The following is a 584-nucleotide window of genomic DNA, read 5'->3' on the forward strand; positions in this document are numbered from 1 at the left end:
GCACTGGGGCCCATGCAGACAGCAGAGAGACTTGAGGATCCGGCATCATTCTTGCCTCTCCTTTGCTTTCTTGGAACAACATGAACTGAGGCAACTCATAAAGTACTTGATTGGGGGCTTGCAGTTTCAAAGGCTTGGTCCATTATTGTCATAGCAGGAATCAGCTAGGCACAGTAGTAGACCAGTAGTTGAGAATTACATCCTGATCTGAGAGAAGAGAGGGAGATACTGGGCCTGGCACGGGCTTTTGAAACCTCAGATTCTACCTCAAGTGACACTTCCTCCCCAACCTCCAGACAGCTTGGGCTTTGAGGCCCATGAGCCTGCTCTAGAATGCAGGCACAACTCTGAACTGGTGGCAACTCTGTCAAGGCCTGTTGTGGGCCCATGAGCATGCCAGTGTTTGCCAGCTGAAGGACAGTGTTCCACTGCCTGGGGACCTTGGCAGCAGAGCAGCAGTCAGCTTCACCCTGCCTGTGTCCCACAGATCAACGATGAGAGCGAGCTGGAGGCCTTGTGTGCCGAGATTGCCTCCCAGCACCTGGCCACTGAGAGCCCTGAAGGTCCTAAGCCCTGCTGCCGGT

The 584-nt window shown here is 54.1% G+C and overlaps 1 protein-coding gene across 1 annotated transcript in view; it reads left to right on the forward strand.

Annotated features, from left to right (window-relative positions):
• The window catches only part of Hectd4 (HECT domain E3 ubiquitin protein ligase 4), a 160,857-nt gene that overhangs the window by 156,389 nt on the left and 3,884 nt on the right, over positions 1 to 584 (forward strand). Inside the window, 1 exon segment of the mRNA XM_031391135.1 lies at positions 488 to 578. Within this exon segment, the coding sequence (XP_031246995.1) occupies positions 488 to 578 (91 nt within the window).

The sequence above is a fragment of the Mastomys coucha genome, unplaced genomic scaffold, assembly GCF_008632895.1.
Source record: "Mastomys coucha isolate ucsf_1 unplaced genomic scaffold, UCSF_Mcou_1 pScaffold22, whole genome shotgun sequence".
NCBI classification, from domain to species: domain Eukaryota; kingdom Metazoa; phylum Chordata; class Mammalia; order Rodentia; family Muridae; genus Mastomys; species Mastomys coucha.